Genomic DNA, 20,186 nt, shown 5'->3' on the forward strand with positions numbered 1-20,186 from the left:
TGGAAATAAGACAGCAAAGATATGCACAAATCAAACAGCATCCTACATCGACAGGGCTGATGTAGTTTGTCCTGAACTGTTTCTGTGAGTGTCATTTGGTACGACCAGCACTAAATGTTATATGTGTGAAACGCCTTTTGTCTGCCCTGAAATCTTTATACACTTTTATGCACTCAATGAATTATAAAGGACTATCTGAGGAAATCGGTTTTAGGACATGCATGGTTTTAGTGTTTGATCTGAGTAACATATACATCTAATAACATTACAATTTTACAAGTATTATGAAATATGTAATAAATGTTCTAATTAGGATTGTCTTATCTTTTAGTACATATAGATTATGCTACGAATTAATGTAGTTTGTGTGCAATAACTAACCAAATTTCAAAGTAATGTAGCTCAACTCTGCTGAATAAAAGTGTCTGACACATCCCCTCCTCAGTAGCATAAAACATGTGCTTGAATTGTGAAAAACTGAATGAATACAGTCTGTGTATATGTTAGCACACCTTACAACTGTGGAAATACATAACAAGTCAGTGTGAAATGTACAGTAAACACCACACTAATCATTATTCAGGTTATTACAGACTTGTTACTCTAATTATCACTCTGATTATCACTGAAGACGCGAATGAAAAGAAAGATAATATTGTCAGAGTAAATGATAAAAATCAAACTGTAAATTGCTCATATTCTTATTCATTATTTTATCTGTTTATTCTGTTTGTTCATTTATTCATTTGTTCATTCATTCATTACAGCACACATCACTGCCTAAAATGCAACTACTTAATGAAAAATCAAGTTCAGTAAAGTTAAAAACATTCTACCTTAAAAGTAGGGGAGTCAAAGGGTTAAAAAGTCATGCTACATGTGCTTTTAGCTCCTTTCGGTTTGTGATATTGTTAGCAGAAGCTGTCGGTTGCTTTCATCATAGTGACAGGGTTATAAATGATTATTTTCAATGTTTTATCTGCAATATCACTGTTGGCATTGATAAGCCATATGGTTGCACATAGGAGTAGTTTGTCTTATCAATGGTGCCACTCTGTACTTCCAATCATTTCCTAGACCATCTGGTGACATCATATCAGATCTGGAGTGAGCAGTTACACATGTTTTGGCAAGAATAAAATATAGAATATTTTATTCAACAGAGAAATGGGAAAAAAGAGTGATTGCACAAAATACTCTTTTGAAAAGCAAGACATATATATTTACTCTTGCTTTTCAACAAATTTTGAAGTGTTGCTTACTCCACGTTAACCGATAACTACGGTCAAACATATTACAGTGAATTAAAATACATTAATTTTAATTAGAATAAGATTGAATATACAACACAGAACAAGTTAATGTGCAGTTAGCAGGTGTTTGCACATACCTTTTACTCACTTGTAATGGTCTGTGATTTTACTGGTTTATCATGTTAGTTGTTAGACCAGCTACAACATTTAAATATGCCAGTTGAATGCAACGTCTAACTGTTGAAGGAAATCATTCCTCACAATCAGTCGTTTTCAACGTTTTGGGGAGTTTACAAGCAGGACTTTCATGTAGTTGTCTCAGTAAAGACAGCCTAATCTTTTTAAAACCTTTGCATCCAGTGAATTATTTGTGGTTGAAAGGACAGTAATTGATATCTCTAGTCATAGTTGACAGCTATATCATCATATGTTAATGTGAAAGACCTTATCATTTCCACAAAATACATGCTTTCTGAGCTGATGATATTTGGCAGGTGTGGTTCTTCATTTTTTTTAGCCTTGGATTGTCCGGTGCAAAAGCACAATGAGTAGCACTTTAAAACATCGCGCTCTTCATCTCCTCGCCAGCATTCATCTTTCTCTTGTTTTTTCTTGCTCTGCAGGAGAAGAGGAGCCAGGTGACGCCCAAGCCAACCAGAAGACCAACAACAGCCAGCACAGCAGCGACCCATGATGGCACGCTGCCTGAACAATCCGAGGTGAAAGGCTGGGCTGTGCTCTGTGTTGTGGGTGCTGTGGTTGTGGCCAAACTGGGGAAACTGTTCACCTTTGTGAAGATGTAGGGATGCTCCTGGAACACAGAAAGGCCTTAAACTGAGCCAAATGTACTTACAGTAACTTGATTGTGCACAACTAGATCAGCAGCAGCATGCGTGGCAGCTTTCTTACCTCACTTGGGCAGTTGATGTTATTTCTGACATTTGTGAAATTGTTGTATGCCTTTTTTCTTCCCACTGGCTCCAACTAGAGATCAGAAAAAAAGAAGAAGAAGAAATATACTGTATTTTTGCTCAGTACACAAACAAATGCCACTGGGATGTAATAAATTCAAAAGACTTCATCCCAAGCTCTTCAATAAGCCTTTTCCTGTTTTCCTTGCCAGACTCACCATGTTATTCCACAGAGCAGCAGCCATGTCAGCATGTCCCCGTTCACTGAAGTGGAAACAGTCCTCAGAGAAGTAGGTGTCATCAGGTATGCCATCCTGGGGGAGAGTGAAGACAACTTCACTGTTTGTGTGTATCATGTGTTCTCAGGAGATATGAGTGCTTGGGTCCTGTAGATAAATGTTTATACATATAGTGTGCAGCAGTGGAGAGTGGGGGTGCACAGCTGGCTTACAGAATTTAAAGGAACGATGGAGTTTCTGAAAAAAGGCTGGGCAACAACGACAAAGTCCTCTCTGCCATCGTAGCGGCCTCCGTACACAAGATTTTCTGTCTCAATCTGACAGAGGTAAATGCTCAAGTCATTACTGGAACAAAAAAAAAAGATGTAAACACACACATTTTGGTCTCACTGTTCCTGTCTCCCAACCTGTAATTCCCGATTGATCCGCTTCACTTCAGCCAACTCTGGTGAATCTTCTCCAGGTACCAAGAAGCAGGGGCAGACATACCTGTGGATCAACTATGAAAGTAAACAGCTGATTTTGAAAAAATCACAGATTCATAGTTAAAAAATACGAGGCTAAGATTCATGAAGCTGGAAGTAGAAGTGGAGCAAGGTCAAAGGAAAATTCACTGAATTTAACATGCATATATTGATAGAGAATTTGCCTTTATGAAGGTGTTTTTGAATAAAAGAGTGATCTGTCTCCATTGGTCTTGGCTTATTAAGAATTGATAGGATCGATAAGCATACTTTTGTAACAGGTTACACCCAAAACTGTCCCTTTTGATCCTGCGAAGGCCTTCAATTTCCAGGATCTCCAAGACATTGACAAACACTCTTGGAACCTACAGCCAGAAAGACATAAGACATTAGTTTTATGGATGAATCAGAACTTAAGTAAAGTTGAAGAAACAAGACCCTAAAGGTCTGTTGCTTGGGAATTTAGTTATTATTTAGAAAAAAATCATCTCACCTCTTTGTACAGCATATCCAAGCTTGTCATCATATGATAGCTGTAGTTCTGAGGTGAATAAGTGGCCTGCAGTTTTGAGAAAAATAACTCAATAACTTAACTTAATTCATGGTTAACTCATGTATTTTTCTCATCTCTGAAAAAGAGGCATAATGAGGTGTCCAACACTGAATCTCATCACATATCGACCATAAGAACCATGCATTGTGTAAGACCTTACAAGCTATAACTCACTATCACTGCGACAGTGTCAGATCCCATCTTAAATTAATGCTGCTTTTTGATATTCATGCTTCAAAGAGAAAACATTAAAAGATAGAGCACTCTGTTGGTGAGGCAAAATGAGATGGAGAGAGTGGGAGCAAGACAGACGCAGGATGAAGAGAGTCTGGGTTGACTTCTGTGTTGTTTATGCCTCTTGGAGAACAAGGCCTGTCACTGTGCAACCTGTGCTTGTTTAATGCAAACAGAGGCTGAGATCGAGGAGGGAGGGATGAGATCTGTTTTAGAGCAACAGAATGTGCCCATTCAAAAGAAACCATGTCTGCTCTCATCTCACTCTGACACAATAAACCTATTAGGGGAAGGCTCTTCACAAAGCTTCATTATTCTGCTCCAGTGCTTGGATCCATTTGAGAAGTAATATCATGAGACAGCTCTACACAGGGCATCACACAACACCCAGGGATGTTTAACCACTCTACTTCTGCATGACATTCATTTACTTAGTGGAAGGGAGATGACAACTTTTTAGAGCAGCTCACCCGGTCATGGCAGTACTGACACAGGTCATTGCCTCCAATGAACAGGGTCACAAGCTTCCAGTCATTCTGAAAATCCACCGTCTAGTTCCATTCAATCGATGGAGGAGGAGGATTCAGAGAGACAAACAGAGGGAGAAAAGATTAGCAAGAATATATATATTTGTGGCATCAAAGCAATCAGATAATGAATTCAATTCACTTTAAAACTCACAGAGTCATTTTTCATGGTATCAATCAGACGCCGGGTCTGCTTCGGGATTCCCCTGCACACAATCACATATAATAAAGTAATCCATTTTTATGAGTGCATAAAGTGCTGACAACATCACTAAGTGGCTAATAACGAGTTAATGACTAAACTCACGATATTTTTGCCCCGGACACAGCCATGTTGAAGCCAGTCTGTGTTTTTCCTTCCCCCTTTGACACTCCTTTGATATGAGGGTTGAACTTTTTAAGAATATCTGAAATCAAAAATTGAAATGAAAGAGATGTTGCTGCATGGAAGACTGAACACTAGCTTTGCTCGGACCATCTCTGCCATCTAGTGGAGATAATTTACATTACACTTCAAGACTTAAGAGGGTTAATGCTTACTGGGGAGAGTTGTGACAGTCTCAAGAGTGTTATCCCCTCCGATGCTTATTTATGGAAAACAGACAAGAATTTCATGAAATGTTGACAAAATACATGAATTTGTTTATGTAATTTGTGTGCTGTGTATCACCTCCATGACACCCCTCGGTACTCAGTTCTTAACTCCAGGAAACTTTTTGCCTTTGCACCAAAGCCAGCCTGCATGTAGGAAAAAATTGTTTTAATACAGACACCAAGAGTTTTATTTTTTCTATTTCACCTGCTGGTGCATTAAAACTGATTTCGCTCTCAGAGCTTAAACATGATTTACAGGGGCCTGTATCATCCTGCCCTTTCAAGCAATAGTCAAACCCACAGAACTTTTATTTCAAGCTCTCATGAGCACTCAAAAGATACGTGAGTGAGGGTCTTGCACAAATGATGGATAGAAAATCATCCAAGGGAGATGAAAGTGTGCACTTATATATGTGCTGACTAAATATGCATCTGCATCTGTCAATAACATTAGAACAAAAGCAGTGATAGCAGCAAATTCTCTTTCTAAAGGCCGCTAAGGAAGAAATCCATATGTGTCAAACAAGGACAAATATAGCCTAAGTTCTCTTTTTTGCCAAGCTGTATTGAGGATTTGCATCATTCACAGCCTTGGTTGTACCCCTGAATAAAACCTACCGTTATAGAGTCTCCAAGGGCAGCCACCACCTTGATGTCCGCTGGCCGTACTCTGTGAGCTGAAAAAAGGCCATTATGAGCATATCTTACATCTAACACTAGCATTCTGCTGAGGTTGATAACCACACGTGACCTGGATGCTTACCTGAAGTGGGCACCGAGTTGGATGGAGCTGTGTTAACGCAGGAGAAGTCACTGCCCCAGTTCTACACAATGACAAATATATATTTCTAATCATAATCTCTCAACAGCATATCTAAATCGTAAATCTTGGCATTCTGAAATGAGGAAATATAACCTACTGTTACTGGAGCACTAGTGGGTGGAGGGTCTGGAAAGGTGTAGTTGCTATTGACAGCTGTTCGGAAGAATGGGTTGGTCTAATAAAGAAATAACCGAATTAACATATACACAAGATAATAGCCATATTTGATATATAATTTCTGGTAGATTGTTACCTCTGAGGGACACTTCAGATCAATGCCAGCTGTGAAGTTTTGTGTGGAGGTTTTGTTGCCAACTGGCTCTAACTATAAGATCATGAGGGTCAATGATTTAAGATCATTACAAGAAAATTAAAACCAAAAGTTCCAACGAAAATATGTAAAATGTCCTCAAATAAAGCAAATCCTACCATGTTGTTCCAAAGTGCTCGAGCCATTAATGTGTGAGCTTTCTGGCTGAGGTGAAAGCAGTCAGGTGTGAAGTATGAACGATCGGGTCGGCCGTCCTTCAGCAAAGAAAAAGAGTACAGGAAATACATTGAAAAAATAGCTAATTGGTTAATTGAAGTGACTAGTATTTCCGATCTACTTGTTCTTACTTCTAACAGGGGGAGGAAAATCTCTCTGAAGAAAGGCTGGAGTACCACAGTGAAGTTGTTGCGCGTGTCATACCTCCCAGAGTCAATTAGCTCCCTCATAGCAAACTAAAAGTAGAAGCACCAAGAAAAAACAGAGTGAAGAAGTATTTTACAGTGAAAATCAATTTGAAAGCACAATACTGTGACCACAGTATATCCCTTTTTAACATTTAAAAACTGGAGCTATGGGAACTTTTCCTTCCTTTGTACTTTGTTCAGGCCAACACTTTTTATACTGTCTTTCTCTGTGTGTCTAAAGCAAGGAAAAGGTGCCTTTGAAATCTGCACACATCTTTTGTGATACAAAATTAGTTCAGTTCAGAAATCTGCTACACACATGGCTGAGGACTCAGTTTTGACATTTCTTTGTTTCGTACCTGATAAGCTCTGTTCATGTTACTCAGTCTTTGCAGTTCAAAGGTTCCCTCTTTAGGCTTCAGCACGCAGGGGCAAACTAAACTGAAACGTGAACATCCAACTGTTAAATTATGAGTGTTTTTTTTTGTTTGTTTTTTTCCCTTTTTTCATCAAACAGTAAATTACTTACTTCACAAACCAGGTGGGACAGCCCAAAGATGTATCTTTATGTAAATCACGCAGAGGTACAATATTCAACAGCTCAATCAGATTGACAATGGCACGAGGCACCTGGAAAATACACAACAGTTTGTTGGCTCTCTGTAATCCGGATGATAATTTTGACAAGATAAACACACAACAAAGTTGTTGATTGTATTATCAAGGGGCAAGAAGACTAAAACATACTTCATTATGAAGTATATCCAGAGCTTGACGGATTTGAAGGACCACGTTCCTGGCTGAGAAGAGGGCCTGTAGAGCAAAGAATGTTTTTTATTTTTAAAACAATTTATCAGCATGCAAAATGCCAAATATCCCCAAAATTCCCAGAGCTTTTATGATGAATTTCAAAACAAATTAAGAAATTTTGTCTGTTTTTTTTCAGTGTCTTTATTGAGAAATTCTTCAGAATGAATGACGTTTTGGTTGATTGTGGCTTTTAGTGCTCACACTGTCTGTGCAGAAGTCACAGATGTCATTGCCACCGATAAACATGGTGATCACTTTCCAGTCGTTGTGGAAGTCAATATTCTGAAGGGGAGAAGATGTAAATGTTCTGCTGTTAAATGTGAACATGAGATTGAGAAAATGTTGCTATAAAAATATGTATAGATGTGTCTCTGCCTTACCGAATCATTTTTCATTTTTTCCACAAGAATGCGGACCTGCCGCACCAAGTCACTGTGGAACAGATTTGGATTGTCAAAGCTGTACAAATTCTTTATGGTGCTTCATAACTTCTGCTATATTTAGAGGAATTTATATTCTAAATTTTCTAGGACTGACCTGCTCTTTGCTCCTGACACAGCCTGATTCAGATAGGCTCCTGGACTGTCCTCTTTACCAATTCCCCTTGAGTATCCAATCAGGGAGGGGTTAAACTCCCTCAGTATGTCTGTAAGCAATCACTGGGAGGTCAGAAAACTAAAACAGACATTTAACTGAACATCCTATTGTGTCCTATTCTGTGCTTTCTGTAACAGATGTTCTCAACTTATAAGCCTTTGTGTTTACATAAATACAAAAAGTAAAATGTTGAATGTTTAGTTTTGATTTATTATTATTTTTAAATGTGCAAATGAATTTAGTTTCTGATGGAAAGAAATCTCCTCATTGTGATATAATCCTGTGATCTGGTGCATGTCTGGTTCAATTTCAGATATACCAATTAATGATTTAATCATCTGTTAAGTTAATCTAATATAAGCAACCAAAAACGGTCAGAACCCATCTTTCAAAACAATTGGGATGCTTTCTAAAGTCTAAATAGATAACAAGAGTATTTATTATTTGCAAATCATTTCAAACCAATATCTAATTGTATAAATATAATGAAAGTAGCACAAAGAGTTTGTGCACATCTAATGTTAACTGAGGAATTGTATTTGTATTTTTTAATAAAAACAACAATAAAAAAAAAGTTCTATCAGAAGGAAAGACAGACAGGAGCTCACAACTCAGGGAAAGACTGGACAGAATATTTAGACATAAAAGGGCAAAAAAAAACATTGAGTTGTGTGATCTTCAGGATCTCAGAACTGAAGTTACAACATGGCCTGTGAACATCCCGGAAAAACTGTCCTGTGATCCGATGAATCAGCATTTTTAGTTTGGCTCTACGTATTGTGTGTCAGGGACTGAAGAGGAGAAGGTCCATCCGGCTTGTATCAATGCAAATGGTGCAGATATCTGTCAAAGCAGCATAAACGCTGAACTACTTCTACATGTTTGGAGCAATATATACTGCAATATATATTTAAAAAAAACTTTTTCTCTTTTTTTTATACAGCGTCTATCATTTTCTTCAAGTCATTATAGCTGATACACAAGGCAGGTGTGGTGGGCTGTAAGGTATCTATTGTGGGTGAGAATATGCTGTAATTTAGATGTTATCAGTGATATGACCGCCAGTGATGATCTGTTATCTGATGAACTCTCCAGCTATGGAAGCATTTATATAACACCGAATGTTTTGATTTAAAAAAAATAAGATAAAATAAGAGACAGACATACTTGGCAGAGTGGTCACAGTTGTTATATTTTCATCACCACCAATGCTGAAAATTGGATAGAAAGTCTTTAGTTTGATTGTAACATTGCGCAAAAAAACCCCCAAACTCTTCAAGTATTCTCCCACACTATCACAAAGTGAGCCACCTACCTCCATGACAAACCTCTGTATTGATTCATCACCAATAAAATGTTGTCCTGCTTTGCACCCACACCATTGGCTGCCTACAGAAACATTGTATTTCAGATATTACAACTAGAACCAATAGAAACACAGAGGATATTATTTAAACTCATATAATGTGCAACAGTTCCAACTGCAACACGGTTGTTTACAAGCAGCAGCACATTTTTTTCAGTATTAAACTGATCACAGTGTGTACACCATGCTTGTGTTTGTGTATCAGCACACAGACACAAACAGTACAAACACAATAGATCTATGGTTTTACATATTTCACCCATTTGTTTCAGTCACCGAATTCCTTATCTTCTTATGTGAATAGGTCTTGGTTCATGGAAGAAATCTGACCATCAGCAGAAAAAGGTAATAGAGGGGAAGCACTCACTGTCAGAGAGTCGCCTACAGCACCGATCACCTTGATATCGGCAGGTCTGACCTCATGAACTACACGGGTGAAATAAAATTTTGGTTGAGCGCGGTTAAATTGAGAACAATGTCCCCCCCCAAAAAAAACCTGTCAACAAAGCTTAAAGACATTCTTTTACCTGATGTGGGTATGGTAGGAGAGGGGCTACGAGTTGTGCATGGCACCTCAGTACCCATAACCTGAAAACATGGAAAATACTCCAATATTAACAACCACAAACTCTGTAAATCTTGGACTGAGCTTGTCAAAGAAGGACTCTCACAAGATCTGTTAGGGCAGAGGCTTTGCTGAGAACCTCTGACTCTCTTTCAATGGGGGAGTTGATCTGTGTTCGTAGAAAAGGCCGCTCCTGGAAAGATTGAAAAGTCCAATTTTTAGCATTTTTATTCTTACAATTGAAATAGGTTTAAAGGCAGCTTGGTGATTTGGAGAGCAGCAACACATTAGATCACGTTGAGGGCAACTGTTGAGTTGACTTTGTGGGTATGCCTCACCTTTGTGGGGCAGGGAATGGTGATGACGCTGCTATCTGTGACCTCTGCGTGGCTTGTTGATGGCTGGAGCTGAAAGAAGAATACCACAAGTAGTTAAGCTTTTAGGGTCACATGGGATCGGTCCGTGCAGCCGACCACTGTGTAACGATAGTGATTACAGAGAACGATGTTGGAGAAACACATCCTGAGTTTGATGTCATGGGGTTAATCTTTACATCTCTTATCTAATCTTTGTTCGATCTTACTTTTGATTTGAGCAATCATGGTGACTTTTTCTGGACCCATTTTACAACACACTGATGTACAACGTTCTACTTTGTCACACAGCCCCTTGTAAAAACACACACTGGCCTTTTCATCTATCTTGTGTCACTGTGATTTATAGAACCTTACCAGATTTGTCCATAGCTGAACAGCTAATTGATTAAGCATGGTCCCAACGCTTTCCTTAAACAAATAAACAAACAATGTACGTTATACATTAACATCTATTTCTTCATGCATTGTTACTGGAAGGTAGGATTTATTGCTTCCAGTTGAAAGGAACAGATGGTTAGTTTCTTTTTCCTTACATAATCAGAGTTGGATTCTAGGATAACTGGGGAGGACTGCAGCACAACAGTGAAGTCTCCATCTTTGCTGTGCCATGTTGGATTTTCCAAAACATGACTCAGGGAGTCCTGAAAGCAAGTCAAATGCCCAATCGTCAAAGAAGCAGTAAAACATGGCTCAGGTGCAAATCAACGTGCACACAAAGGTCATGTATTGATCAGTACTGTACCTGCAGTGTTTTCAGAAGTGTTGCTTTCAGTAGGCCTTGGCTTACATCTTCATCTCTCATACACTCACACCTGCTAAATAATAATCAGCAGCAAGTAAGTTTAATGGGCTTTTACAATTGACACAGTAATAAAACAGCATACTGTCATTTCCATACTGTACTCATGGGATATGTTTGCGAGATTTTCAGTCGAAGCTCTCACCTATCTTCTTGGTTATATCCACTCCAGACCGCCACATGAACTAAAGTGCGATGCAACTAAACAAATGCACAGCATGTTATTATAGTTATTATTTTACCATTCTATGTGCTTGTGGCGAAACTGCATTTTACAATATGAACAGTACCTTTTTCTGCAGAATCTGCAGAGCGGCTTCCACTTCCTGCACTGAGGTGTCAATGTCCGCAGCAATCTGAAGGGCAAAGAAAGAGTGACACTCTCTCAGAAATCAAGTATTAAGTATCACGGCAAGCACGATTCTTTAGATGTGAAATAACGAATCTTACACTTGGTGAACAGGCACACATCAAATCTGCTGGGAGAAACAACAGAACAATCTTCCAGTCTGTCCCCTGCAGGAACACAAAATCAGTGCACTTGTCGTATATTTCAGCTGGCTGGTGTAGATATTATATTCATCTAACTCCAATACATGAATCCACGGAGATCACACAGATAAAACCCACATAAACATAAGCAATAGTCTTTGAATGGACATGTATAAAATGATAAGAGAAAAAAGCTCACACCTGATTTAAAACTGAGACAGGCATGTCCTCAGCTTCCTGTAATAAGCTCCTGCAACACATTTATTCACGTATGAGGGATGCTGCAACAGTTTTCTCACGCAGCTTCTATACTGTATGTGTGTTGCCTGTGTGTGTGTGTGTGTGTGTGTGTGTTACCTGGTCTGCACTGAGGTCTGATCCACATGCTGAGTGATCACCTCAGGATTAAACATCGATAGCAACTCTGTTCAGACAAGGAGACTTTAATAAGTGCATATCATGTGCAATCCCTTACAACACAACTACTCTGCAGATTATGTTCATCATAAAGTATTGCAATTGTTAGCTGGAAGGGGGGGCAGGTGAAAGCAACTTCATTCATGTTGTCATTTATGCATATTGTAATAGAATGAAGGTCGGCATGCTGCGTTTATGATAATTTATCTTATCTTTACAGATATAATCAGCAGAACTGAAACTTTTACTGTTTTGATAACTTTTCTTTAAAGTGTGTGCTAATCTGAAATTGTCTGTGATAAGATGTGAACTTTAACTGAACTCTCTTTAAATACTGAGCTTTTCTTTTCTTTTCAAATTTTTAATCACAAAGAGCCCCTAAAAGTGTAAAGACTGTCTGCTTTAAGAAAATCCAATATAGAATTTATTGAAAATAAGATGGAAATCTTGATATGTTGAGCAATTCAGCTGGCACTCTTGGCGCTTTGCCACCATACAGTGGCTCTACTGTCAAAAATCTGTGTGTGATGTTTCTACAGTTTTTTAAGGTAGATAAAAAGTTGTCAAATTAATTTTTTCATCACTAAGAGTGGCAAAGTGAAGGCTTATCTCCCCCACACCTGAAGAAAAGTTTTCACACCTGTATCAGTTCTTGACTGGACTACTGCAATGCTCTGTGTCAGTTTAGATCAATAATCTCTGTATTGTTAGTTAAGACAACAGGAGCTCGTCTTCTAACTGGCATGAAAAAAACTTGGACATGTAGCTCCGGTCTTGGCGTTCCTGTCACTGGCTGACTTTCCCTTTCTGGATTGATTTAACATTTTGTTGCTTACTTTTAAAGTTTTGAAACGTTTTAACATTTTAACCCATTCTCTTCACATTTGATAACTGTAAAAGTGTCGCGGTCAATCAGTCGAAGCTCTCAGATGTTCCACGAAAAAGACTGAAACATACACAGGTGACAAAGCTTCAGCAGTGGCTGCCCTGAACTTGTTGAAGAGTTTACTTCTACATATACGTACCGTGCGGTCTTTAGACATTTTCAATCTGCTCTTTACCTTTGCTTTTGACTAAAATAAACTTAATACCCAAATTAATAATTTTGTCTTGGGTTCCCACATTCTATCTGCTACTAATGCCTTGATGTTCTAATTATACATTTTGATTTGAATGTGAAGCACCTTGCTGTTTTGCAAGGTGTTTTGTGAATGACTTTGACCTAAGCCTCATCTCATGAAGCTGTGTAATTACGTAGAGGAAAACTGCCGAGTTATTTTCAGTTGTCATATGTAAAGGTGAGAAAATGCCTGTATAATCAGAGCAAAGTTGATCAATTCCTGCTGATACTAAACAACGTATTTTTGAGATCAAAGCTTACCTGCAACTCTACTGACAACTCTGGATGCTTCATCCCTGATAATGACAAAAAACACAATGTAAGAAACTGCAAACAATGATTGAAGATTTATTGTATGAGAATTATCTACAAATCTAACCTGAAAGCAGTATATATGTGTTGCCATTTCAAGCATGTGTGTGTTTGTTCATGTTATTTTCAGTTGAGTACCTGTGTGAGACAGGAATCCCCAGCGTGTAAAGAGCTGTGATATCAGCAGGTGTGAGGGCATGAACTGTTGATGAGAAAACAAGGAAATGAATCAGAACATATCACGAGACAATGACAGCACTGATCTATAACTAAAACAAATCAAATGCTCATATAACAACAGTTCCATCGGCCCATTAGTTATGACTGCAGAGTGCATTACCGGATGAGGTTGGGGACGAGGGGGCAGGTATTGGAGAGCAGAGTATTGGCATGTAATCTCCTGTCTACAATGTAAGAACAAAAATCAGATTGTCACTGGCAATACAGTTGACATAGGATATACATTATAAGGAAATACAATATCAATGGACCAAACAATTAGCGTATTTTTCATGAAGTCATCATTGGCTTTCAGTACCTTCTGGGATGTATCTGTTGCAACTCCATTTCCTTGCACATCAACTCCAACTTTGTCTACATGTGACAAAATGCAAGAAAATAACATAACACTTGAATGAACTCGAGGAATGAACTCGTGGCGGGAAATTGTGAGTTTAAGATTGTAGTAAGAAAAGTTACTGAAGCTTAAAAAGTTAGCGGGAAAGAAAAAAGACATCCTTTCATTTTCTCAACAAACCGAAGCAGTGACTTTGCTATTCATTTTTGCAGATTGCTTGTGTTGTTGGACCCTTCTGACTTTGTGCAATAAACATCAGTGCTAAAAATGATAAGTGTGGTTTTGTCTTTCTGTTATGACAAAAGTACATGGATGTTTATGTCTAAATAATAATGACACTATAAACTTCCACTAAACTGTGCACATCTGTAAAGGCCAGAAGTTTTATAACACTGGTGAAAGTCTAAACTCTTTAATGCACTGGTAAAAGAATCGCAGCTACTGTGTAGGTGAATATGTAACTTTTTTCCATTCACAATTGGGTAAATGATCCATAATTACTAACTTGCATCAGCAAACAGTGTGAACATGTCAATAATAAAACCTTGACATAGCAACCGGTTGTTTAGTTAACAAATCACTCTGATCTCATCATATGGCTTTGCTGTTTGGCACCTCCAGTCCTAAAGTGTTCCCAGCAATTCAGTGCTCCAAATTTGTGCAAAACTTACAAATACTACCATGCTCTTTATTTACCTGTAAAGATAGCGGAGGATCCGCTGAGAACCACCAGAACCAAGAGTGCCGATCTACTCATCATGCAGCGAGGAACAGAATGTTTTCCACACTGAGGGCTTTGTGCCATTGCCTCCTCTTTGTTTTTCCCTTCAGCCTCAGAGGAAGAATGACAGTAACTTGTCACGGGCTGTAAAACACACTGTACCTGTGAAAGGGGTGGAGAAGACAATGAGTTCCAGGAGGGCAAAGTTTTAACTAGGAACAGGAAAACTACTCATGTGAAAACGTGTGCATTGATAATCTCTCCTCACTTTTTTAAATTCAATCTTGTCCCGTCATTTCTCGTCTGCTTATACTTCTCGTCTGCTTCAACTTTGTTACATCGCCTTCTTTCTACAGCTCTCCTCTTCACAGCTGCGGTTTTCTATGAATGAAACAGCTAAACTATCATACTAACATGGCAAACTGACATAGTATGAAGGTATTGAGATGCTAGGCAACATTTATGACCACTTCATGAATAACGTGGTTAATAATGAATTGGATTATTTTGAAATTAATTAATTGGATTTCATTGGATTATGATTACAATGAATTGAACTCCAATTGGCTTGAATTAGACTATATTATTTAAATGCCTTGAGATGACATTTGTTCATCAAATCAATAGTGTTGTATTCATTACTGTTCCACATTCATTGCGAGACACAATGGAACTAAGCACTGTTATTTTCCAGGGAAATTTCTGGGTCCTCATACAATTCTAAGTCGGTGTAAAGTCTAAATCAGAATTTACAATCTTCAAAACAATCAGAATTTCTCTAGCTTTCAAGGCAGATTTCCCTTGAGGAAATATAACATTGATGATGTTTCCAAAATTATGCAAATTATAAGGGTAGCATACATTTGAATTTTCCTCGGGATTAATAAAGAATCTATCTATCTATACAGGGTGCAGCCTCGTTTATAGTTGTTTAAGCACTACTTTTAATGGAAAGTCTTGGCAGGATAGTTCTTCACAATTCATGATAAAACGTACATCCTTACATTGAATCTATCTCACCATGGTAATATACTTACATCTCTTACCAAGAACTGATACAATAAAACCAGACAGGTTATTTTTGTGATGTTTTGAGATAGGATTAGATTGCAATATTCTGTATTTTATGACCTTGTCCTGAGGCTGACTGTGCAGATAGCCTGACTCTGCCGATCAGTGCTGTGTAAAATATATCTTGATATTCTGGAGTTATCAGATTCTAATCTAGCAGCCAAAATGTTTACAGGGTGTTATGACATGGTATGTTGCAATCGGAATATAGTGAATATGCATTACTGTATGAAGACTGGGAGTTTGAGGGGTCTGCACTTGGAGATCTTTGAAGACAATCTGCTGCAGCCACACTGGGAAAACAAATTCTACTACTTTCCAGTATCTCCTTCAGTCTCTGGTGCTCTTACTCTCTTACTTGTCATACCCCTTGTTGTTAAACTTTATATCACTCACAGAAGACATTTTGATCTGCTTGAAGTGCAGAAGCCCATGTGTTACTAGTAATAATAACTGTGGCAGCAGCCAACCTATGCAGGGGTAGAATGTCGACCGATTGCTATGCAGCCATAATTTATACACCAGTGCTTTTCTTACCAGTCATGACTGCATTCTGAAACTAATCCTCCAAAACCACATCCAAGCCTACAAGAACCTAAGACACAAAAATCAAACACAAAGTGCACAGTTGTTTTGTATCAAAGACGTTTTATCTATTTATTCATATTTTGTCCGATTCTGCCTCTTTGTTGAGGTCTCTTGTTTTGTGTGTAATTTGGTTTATCTTATTTGATTTCCTTTGCAGCTAGGTTTACTAATTTAGTCACACCTTGGTTAGTTTACATCTTTTTGTTGCGGTTATCTTCTTTAGCGTCTCATTTATGGTTGTTTTGCTTGTTTTTTGTGGGACATGAAACTTTGGAATAAAACCTCTGGGACTGTGCTCGACTGGCAAGTTCAACATCCCGTCCAAGCCTGCAACTTTTGCTTTCGGAAACCCGACTTTATGTGCTTCTGTTCCACAGTGAACGGGTTGTGCTCCGCTCTGCTGGCACCTGGCGGAGAACCGAAGCAAGCACGAGAAGCTGCAGCAGAGGCCGCTACGTCACGACCGGATGTTGATACTAGCTTGAAGCGCAGCTCAGGCAGGAACAGCTGAAAAAGAATAACAAAGCTCCGACGACAAAACGATAGTCTTACACTCAAATTATACTTTGCATATTGGTGACATCATTTCTGGACGAACAGCTGTGTATTATTGCAAACAGTTTACAAAGGTAGGAATCATTCATATGGATTTAAGCCGAAGAAAAGCGTTTTGTTGTCGTTCTCTTTCTCCGAGCCTGTTGTCGTTGTTAGCTGAGCAGCTAGCCTGACGTTATTTTCGTTGGACTTTCTGTCCGAGTGACTTTTTAATTCCACCTGATAGCTAAATGGTCTCAAATAAAACTGAAACCCAGCTAACGTGTGTCTTCGCGTGAGGCAGGTCATACATCTGTCAAAGTGGGTTTTTTTCCAAGTATTTACCGTCGTGGCATTTATAATGAGCAGTGTATAAAGCCCAGCTGCCACCTACAGTCAACATTACTCATGACAAGCCAGTCAATAACGTGGAAGTTCTTGATGATATCACTAAAATGTTTAAACAGGGGGAGGGGGACTATGACAAGCTGAGGTAACAAGAGCACTTCCACGTAATGTTCAACTTATATCAATATGAGCTCTTAATGCTTGATGATGCATTTATTTTAATGGTATTTCTGATCCTATCTGGTTTCCTCGTAGTGAATCCCCAACATTTCAAGCATAGAACAGGAAAACAGTCAAAATTGTTTTGTGAAAATAAGAGAATCCGCCAATGATTACATCACACGTCATCAATCAAATTTGTGGCCCTTTTATGAACATCACAGGTGATAATGGTGTAAGATGAGGGGTAGCATAACTGCTATGAGATAAGTAAAGCTAATAAGGGAGTGAAAAAGATTTTTAATTTTTTTTTATTAATTAATTAAGTGACTTAAGATAGGTTTCCCTCTTCTGATTGTTTTTTTTAGCCAATCTTTAAAAACAGTTAGTTAAAGGGAAAAAAATAAGGGAAGAAAGAGCATAAGAGCACAACCTAACAGTGACTGAAATCACTTGGTTTGTATTTCACTGTTGTTACTCTAAGTCAGGCCTTTCACCTAGTGTCACAATAATAGTTACAATTTCATCTACAAGATTTCTAAACCTGTTAGAGTTTACAAACCTATTGTTCCAATTAATATACATTCTTATGTTGGCCAACTCGAGGCTGTTATGTAGGATGTTACTGTCTCTATAGTGTTTGTTGTCAAGGCTTGTTTTTATTTTACGCTCAAACAGTTAATCATTTGTCCTTTTTGGGTTATAGTTTCCTAATTCACTGAGATTGAACAATGGGACGCATCTTCCTGGACCACATTGGCGGAACGCGCCTCTTCTCTTGTGCCAACTGCGACACTATCCTGACTAATCGATCTGAGCTCATCTCCACACGATTCACAGGGGCTACGGGCAGAGCTTTCCTCTTCAATAAGGTACAGTGTTACGGGTAAATCCAAGGTATACATTTTCAATGTCTAATTTCATGCTTCAGAAGGTGTATCAAGCTTATGTATCGACCCCATAGGTGGTGAACCTCCAGTATAGCGAGGTCCAGGACAGAGTGATGCTTACCGGCAGGCACATGGTGAGGGACGTCAGCTGCAAGAACTGCAACAGCAAGTTGGGTTGGATCTACGAGTTTGCTACTGAGGATAGTCAGCGTTACAAAGAGGGACGTGTTATCCTGGAGAGGGCTCTGGTGAGGGAGAGTGAGGGTTTTGAAGAGCATGTCCCCTCAGATAACTCCTGAGCGCTGGACATTGCCATGCCCTCCTTATCCCTCTCCTTTAACCCTTTGCCTCTGCGCTGCACATCACCACCTGCAAACTTAGGGGCCAGTGAAGTTTTGACTTCAACCCCACACACCCCTTCCCTGTCTCTGGCATATGACCACAAACCTTTGCTGATTCGAAGACTGGCGTGCTGGATCTATTCTCACTGAATAGGCTTCCTCAAAAATATCCCTTAATTCATATGTCATTGGGCAGTCCCCCGACACAGCTGGGAACATTGTTAGGGAGTTGTACCTTCACTCAAGTGTGAGCACAATCACGCAGAATTTTTATCGCTTCATGAGGTCCGCAACACACTTTCATGGTAATTAAATAAAAGCACGACATTACACAGGTCACATCTAATATCTTCACCAAGTTGTTTTATTTATCTATATAAGTGGACGGCTGAGTATGATCGCTGTCCATACAAAGGCAAAGCAACCAGCCCCAACTGTGATGTCACTCTGCATATCGCTTTTGTGGTACTTGTGCTTCTGTATTGTGAACTTTGTCACAGTGCGTCACTGGTTAGCACTGAACAAGCTGTCAATTCTCCAATGGTTACATTCTCTTAGCTTGTTGTTTAATGGGTGTATTAGAGTTTAAAATCTGTTCTCATCCAAATGATACAACGAGGACTGCACAGATTGATGTCATATTCAAGTATTCGTTGTTGTGCATGACATTGATTAAGCTGTTTTATTTTCTTTATCTTGCTTGCATGCATTGTTAGTGATCTGGCATTTTTCAAATGCACGCAAAGTGGTCTAATTGTGCAGTTGCTACTGTCCAAATTGTGGAAGTGATACCCCACACAGTTCTGCCGTTTAATTCAGTTACAGCAACACACATCTGTTACCATGGATTCTGTGCCTGTTCGTGCTGTGTGAAGAGCAACATGTCCCTTCAGTGACTTGTCAGGAGCTTGTATCTTTCAGCCAAGTGTCTTCGCTGCCACGGTGACGGAGGCATTTTCAGGCTGCCTGCTGACTAAAGGACAGCTTTATGAGACGGGTCAGGTTTGAAAATGGTCGTAATAACACAGAAATGATAAAAACACTCTGTGAATGGTGTACAAGTCTGGAAATACATTAAAATCCTGCCCGCGCTGGACCATAATATGTACATTTAGACACGGTTCAATGCAGATGCTGTCTGAACGCGTGGAACTGCTTTCAGCAAAATGACTCGTCTTTTTTTAAAAACACAACACAAGGTGATGTTAATGGAGTATTTTTTTTCTTGAAAGTCAAAGCCTTGTGCATAGAATAGAAGAGAGCCTCGATTTTATATGATCAAATTGTAAGATTTAAAAAAAAAAAAACTTTTGAAGACTGTTAAGGTTGGTTTTGGACTGAGTTTATCGCACCGCTTTGCAGTCCCGGTGTAACCTTGAGTTAAGGTTGGTGAGAATCCCTCATGGCATTTCCAAAATGGTCCAACCTTCGATATTTTTGCAAGGCAGTACGAGTTGTCATTTCTACCAGATAAAAGATGAATAAATACAAAACGCTGACACCATTCTTGTTCCAAAGTCAGTGCAGTGTGTATTTGCTGTCATTTTGTTCACAGCCTATTTGTTTGGATTTTATCATACATTATACGAATGATATTTGGACCGATTTGTTTATCTTGATGGTGATCTTGATCTTATTTCTTGACTTGAGAATTGAAAAAAAAAAAAATTGTTATCCTCTGTGGCTATGGCAAGCTTTTTTCTGATGTGATTTCTAAATAAAGATGTCGTCTTGCCGAGTTTGGCTCTTGCACCAAGTTGCTGTTTGATCAATATGAATACTGTTGAAACCTAAAAGCACTGTGTTCACAAAATGCTTAATGTCAACAA

The 20,186-nt window shown here is 38.8% G+C and overlaps 2 protein-coding genes across 2 annotated transcripts; one reads left to right on the forward strand and one right to left on the reverse strand.

Moving 5' to 3' along the window:
* Positions 1-752: 752 nt before the first annotated feature.
* plb1 (phospholipase B1) lies at positions 753-13,520 on the reverse strand. The gene is made up of 41 exons (XM_072365246.1): positions 13,469-13,520; positions 13,267-13,330; positions 13,078-13,112; positions 11,637-11,703; positions 11,481-11,529; positions 11,238-11,303; positions 11,078-11,143; positions 10,933-10,988; positions 10,731-10,803; positions 10,522-10,629; positions 10,343-10,396; positions 9,950-10,018; positions 9,718-9,804; positions 9,574-9,634; positions 9,414-9,472; positions 8,996-9,069; positions 8,848-8,891; positions 7,621-7,729; positions 7,464-7,515; positions 7,285-7,365; positions 7,021-7,086; positions 6,803-6,903; positions 6,633-6,714; positions 6,217-6,321; positions 6,028-6,123; positions 5,852-5,923; positions 5,696-5,773; positions 5,539-5,599; positions 5,394-5,452; positions 4,852-4,919; positions 4,722-4,765; positions 4,489-4,588; positions 4,336-4,387; positions 4,125-4,205; positions 3,361-3,426; positions 3,138-3,232; positions 2,811-2,892; positions 2,616-2,720; positions 2,383-2,478; positions 2,163-2,237; positions 753-2,064 (listed from the first exon to the last, which is right to left on the reverse strand). Exons 1-41 carry the CDS (start codon positions 13,518-13,520, stop codon positions 1,810-1,812), a joined length of 3,165 nt encoding a protein of 1,054 aa, XP_072221347.1. The 3' UTR covers positions 753-1,809.
* A 3,043-nt stretch (positions 13,521-16,563) lies between these two features.
* LOC140270534 (protein yippee-like 5) lies at positions 16,564-20,106 on the forward strand. The gene is made up of 3 exons (XM_072365704.1): positions 16,564-16,714; positions 17,833-17,998; positions 18,091-20,106. Exons 2-3 carry the CDS (start codon positions 17,858-17,860, stop codon positions 18,313-18,315), a joined length of 366 nt encoding a protein of 121 aa, XP_072221805.1. The 5' UTR covers positions 16,564-16,714; positions 17,833-17,857; the 3' UTR covers positions 18,316-20,106.
* The last annotated feature ends 80 nt before the right edge of the window (positions 20,107-20,186 follow it).

This window comes from Leuresthes tenuis, unplaced genomic scaffold (genome assembly GCF_036924035.1).
Source record: "Leuresthes tenuis unplaced genomic scaffold, fLeuTen1.0.hap1 SCAF_15, whole genome shotgun sequence".
NCBI classification, from domain to species: Eukaryota; Metazoa; Chordata; class Actinopteri; order Atheriniformes; family Atherinopsidae; genus Leuresthes; species Leuresthes tenuis.

Coding starts and splice junctions, on each gene's coding strand:
- plb1 (XM_072365246.1), bottom strand. CDS start 13,520: ATGCCAATACTCTGCTCTCCAATACCTGCCCCCTCGTCCCCAACCTCA. Junction 10,397..10,521: donor TAGAATCCAACTCTGATTAT/GTAAGGAAAAAG, acceptor TATTTGTTTAAG/GAAAGCGTTGGGACCATGCT. Junction 7,516..7,620: donor GTGTCAGGAGCAAAGAGCAG/GTCAGTCCTAGA, acceptor TCTGTTCCACAG/TGACTTGGTGCGGCAGGTCC.
- LOC140270534 (XM_072365704.1), top strand. CDS start 17,858: ATGGGACGCATCTTCCTGGACCACATTGGCGGAACGCGCCTCTTCTCT. Junction 17,999..18,090: donor GAGCTTTCCTCTTCAATAAG/GTACAGTGTTAC, acceptor TCGACCCCATAG/GTGGTGAACCTCCAGTATAG.